The sequence below is a fragment of the Elephantulus edwardii genome, unplaced genomic scaffold (genome assembly GCF_000299155.1).
Source record: "Elephantulus edwardii isolate Elephantulus edwardi_28Jun2011 unplaced genomic scaffold, EleEdw1.0 scaffold00092, whole genome shotgun sequence".
NCBI classification, from domain to species: Eukaryota; Metazoa; Chordata; class Mammalia; order Macroscelidea; family Macroscelididae; genus Elephantulus; species Elephantulus edwardii.
In genome coordinates this window covers 32,912-37,637 of record NW_006399842.1, presented here as the reverse complement: position 1 = coordinate 37,637, position 4,726 = coordinate 32,912, and the positions used below count along the sequence as shown (strand labels likewise).

Sequence of the window (4,726 nt, the reverse complement as noted above, 5' to 3'; positions counted from 1 at the left end):
CAGCTCCACACAGCCAGGAAGAGCAGATAAAGGATATCCATCTAGTCTATAAGACATCATAGCCAACATTTCTATTCCGTAATGATGTTGGTGGTGATAATTGTTATTTTATTTGTAAAATCATGTTAAGAATATGGAATTCTTTCATTCACACTAACTTATTTCATGGGTCTTCAAAAAATAAATCAAAGACAGAAGCACCCATCAAACCAAGAATGCTTAAGTCTCTGATCAGTCACTTGTAACCCATCCTCATTTCAACACACACATACATAATTCTGCTTACCTATATTTTTCTCAGGTCTTTCATTCATAGGGTCGCTATGCGTCACCTACGACTCAACAGCACTTAACAAAAACATGCAAGGCAGGAATCTCCCAGGCCTTGCCTTACTCAAATTCAGAAGTCTGAGATAGACAGTTTTCCTATTTTAGAAAGAAAAGAGAATGAAGAGTTATGAAACTTCTTCCAAGCTGTTCTTCAGCTCACCTTCACCCAGAAGGTATACACAACAGCTTATTTTACAACTAGATTGCAAAGTTTACATCTCATTGTGTCTCGTTATCATCATTCAGGATTCTCATTGTTGCACATGTTTGTATGCCTGTCACCAAGAGATACCATGGCCTTTGAACAGACCACAGAAAAGCAAACCAAAGACTTTGAATGACATAACTTTCTGGAATCTCTATATTTAAACCTTTTCCTTCTACTGTCTTACTGTAAATGGGAATTAGAAACAGAACCACTGTCTCTGACTTCCTCCTCCTCGGCTTCTCTGAGCATCCAGAGCAGCAGTCTCTCCTGTTTGGGCTCTTTCTGGTCATGTACCTGATCACTGTATTGGGGAACCTGCTCATTATCCTAGCTATAAGCTGTGACTCACATCTGCAAACACCCATGTACTTCTTTCTGGCCAACCTATCCTTCACCGAGACCTGCTTCACCTGCACCATTGTCCCAAAGGTGCTGGTAAACATTCATACACAGCATTACACCATCTCCTACGCTGGGTGTCTTGTACAGATGTACTTCTTCATGGCATTGACCTTGCTGGATGACTTCCTGCTGGCTGTGATGGCGTATGACCGCTATGTGGCTATCTGTCTTCCACTCCACTACACCATGATCATGCATCCCCAACGTTGCCTGCTGCTGGTGGCCTCATCCTGGCTTTGTTCTCATCTGTTGGCCTTCTCACTTACTTTCTTGATGTCCCAATTCTTCTTCTGTGCCTCACATTCGATTCCACATTTTTTCTGTGATGTACCCCCACTTCTAAAACTTGTATGCTCAGATATCCATAACTATCAGGTCACAATGTTGACGGAAGCCATTCTCTCAGGCCTGATTCCTCTCACATGTGTGCTGGTCTCTTATGCCCATATCATCCACACCATTGTCAGAATCCCCTCCTCTGGAGGGAAGCACAAAGTCTTCTCTACGTGTGGCTCTCACCTGTCAGTACTCACTCTTTTCTATGGAACCCTCTTTCTTGTCTATTTAAGGCCCTCCTCCTCCTACTCAGCAGATAGTGGGATGGTTATATCTGTGATATACACAATGGTCACCCCAATGCTAAACCCTTTTATCTACAGCCTGAGGAACAGGGACATGAAGGGAGCTTTGTGGAGACTCTTTGACTGGGGAAAATGTTCTGCCCAATAAAGGGTTCTTCACCAGAACAGTAACTCAAAATCTTTCTCACTGGACTTTGCCACTGAAAGGACAGCAATCCCTACTTAGTGAATGTAAATATCTGAGTGGTAGCACTGATGGTTCGGTGGGAGAATTTTCACCTTCCATACAAGAGCCCCAGGTTCAATCTCTGGACAGCACGCTTCAACCACAGCCGCCACCCATCTGTCAATGAAGACTTGCAAGTTTCTTTGATAATGAGGAGTTGTCCATGGAACTTCCAGACTAAGACAGACTAGGAAGAAAGGTCTGGTAATCTAGTGGCAAAAAAATCAACTAAAATCATATAGATCCCAACAGTTTGATCTCATGCTCTACGTGAGATTACCATGGGTCAAGGCCAACTCAATAGGTGCTAACAGTAACAACAAAATGTCTTAGAAAAATCAAGTCACAAAGTGGAAAATAACTAAAATAATTACCTCAAACAAAGCTTTGGTTCTAGGAAAAACTCTAGTTATCATCTAGGTCTATGTCTAAGATAAGCAATGCCAAAAATACACACAACAGGTCAAGTTTTCAAAATTTCAGAGACCATTTATTAGTTATGGCAAGCACTTACTTTTTTTTTTTTAGTCTTATGTTTGGTTTCTTTTGCTTGCTTTTATTGAAAAAATATATATTCTGGTGACCTATTGGCAAGAAGTTGGGCTGTAATCCTGAGGGCACACAGGTTCGAGGCCGGCCACCAGTTGCTTAGTGGGAGAAGGATGAGCAATATCCTTCCATGTGATTAACTGGCTATGAAAACCTGCCAGAGGGTCAGCTGTAGATCAGTTCCGACCCGACGGTACACAGAAATAACAAACAACAACAATAGTACATTTGAGGGAGCTCTGGTAGCCTAGTAATAAAAAGCTGTACTGCAATACCAAAGACTCGTGGTTCAAATCCACCAGCTGCTTCTCAGGAAAAAGATGAGCAGTCGCCTCCCATATGATTTACTGCCTCTGAAAACCCATCAGAGAGTCACTCATGGGTTGATTTCAATTCAACAGCACACAACAACAAACAACATAGTACATTTGAAGTATATAAACAAATAAAACAGAATAGTACTCAAGTCCATTTCAAGATCCCACTGTTCATATGTTATCATTTGTATTTTTCTAATTGCATTTGTCTTACTTAGTGGAGAAAATACACATGAATAGTCTCTATATTACTATCAATTTTTAAAATTACAAAATTAATAGCCTCCATATTATTATTAATTTTTCATAAACACTTCTCTGTCTAAAATTATAATAGAGTCAAGGTCCATGATTTACAAACATTTCATGATCATTGGTGATTGGATATTTCTAAGCTTTCATTTTTATAAACAACAATGCAATAAAAGTGTCTAAGGAAAAAAGTCATTTTACTATTTTATATACTGTTGATATTTTCCAAGGAATAATTCTAAATTTAAAAAAAAATTAGGACTCTTTAGGTAAGCTGCCAAAATTCACAAACATAAGTTTCCCTTTTTGTCTGCATCCTATTCATAATTTGATGTTCACATTTTCCTTTATTATATCCAAAGTAATACTGAAAATTTTATTTTTGCTTTAGTTTTATTTTTTTGTAAGATAGTATGTCCCTAGGCCCATTAATAAATTTTTAACAATAATATCTTTTTCTGATAATTTGCCTAGTATATATTAGAGACTGCTTATGGAGTTGTACAAACCATTTTAATATTTAAGATATTCTGTAAGTACCTTCTTTTTGAAATCATGTTCCTGATTGTTTCTTGTTCTCTTACTTTTGTGATATTGTTCATGGAAAAGTTTTCAATTTACACATTGTCAAATAAAGCTCAGAGGTCTTCCTTTCTGAAATTCTTTTGCTAGAGTTATAATTATTAGTTCCTTTTCTGTGCAGTGTTTGCAAATAATCAACAAAATTTTCTTAATTTCCTTATAATATTTAACAATAAAATATTTATTGTTTTATACTAACATATTATTTTAATAAAATTATGTTTTAATTGAATAATAGATTTCTTCTTTTTTTGCTGCATCTATACATGACTGTAGAATGAAATCATGCGCTTTACATGATTCTCTCTCTATATATTCTGCTTTCTGCAAGTGATTCCTTTCCAATTCTATGGTCAACGATCATAAACAAAAAGAAATGCTGTCTCTAAATTACCATTCACCTATAAATACATAGAACACATTTCACTTTGCGTCTTTACTCACACTACTCTCTTTCTGTAGTGCCTCACCCTTCTCCAAGCCCAGTTTAAGTGTTTGTATTCTCTATATAGATCTAGTTCACATTGGTAAACTAGAATGCATGCATGTCTCTCAATTCTCTTTGTCTCTTTATATGTCTATTTTTGGCAAATTGTTTTACATACATTTAATTTAGTGTATATAGATACTTAAGAAGATCAAAGGTTCAGTCTTGAATATGGGTTATATCTCAATAACAAAAAAAAAATCCTTACAACTGAACTAAAAGACAACATCATGATAGATGGAAACAAGATTAAATTAGTCAAGGAGTTCATTTTACTTGAATCCACAATAAGCACATATGGGAGCAACAGTCAAGAATCAAAACAGGGGGGATGTGTGTCAATGGATAAATGAATGAAAGCCCATCCCTTCAGTAAACTTTCACTAAAATCATAATTTTTAAAAAATCAAGACATGTTACAATGGGCAGGAAGGATCTCATGAAAATGCTAAAGAGCAAGGCTGTCAGTTAAAAGATTAAAATGGGCCTGAATCGAGTCATGATATTTTCAGCTGCTTCCTATCCCTCTGAAAAGTTGACAAAGAGTATTGAATATATGAAGGATTGCCAAAAGAAGTATCTCTTGGAAGAAGTACAACTAGGATTTTCCTTGGAGTCAAGGATGATGAAACACTAGCTTTGTGGTAAGAAACTGCACTGCAATCCCAAAAGTATGCAATTCAAATCTATAGCTGCTCCACAGAAGAAGGATATGCAATATTCTCCCGTGTGATTTATTGCCTCTGAAAATCCACTGGAGGGTCTAGCTATGGGTCAGCTACCTGACAGTAC

At 37.0% G+C, this 4,726-nt stretch overlaps 1 protein-coding gene across 1 annotated transcript; it reads left to right on the top strand.

Moving 5' to 3' along the window:
• Positions 1-727: 727 nt before the first annotated feature.
• LOC102846532 (olfactory receptor 1G1-like) lies at positions 728-1,669 on the top strand. Its single transcript, XM_006890733.1, has one exon. It carries the CDS (start codon positions 728-730, stop codon positions 1,667-1,669), a length of 942 nt encoding a protein of 313 aa, XP_006890795.1.
• The last annotated feature ends 3,057 nt before the right edge of the window (positions 1,670-4,726 follow it).

What these genes read in the sequence shown, in the direction of transcription:
- LOC102846532 (XM_006890733.1), top strand. Translation starts at nt 728, where the DNA reads ATGGGAATTAGAAACAGAACCACTGTCTCTGACTTCCTCCTCCTCGGC.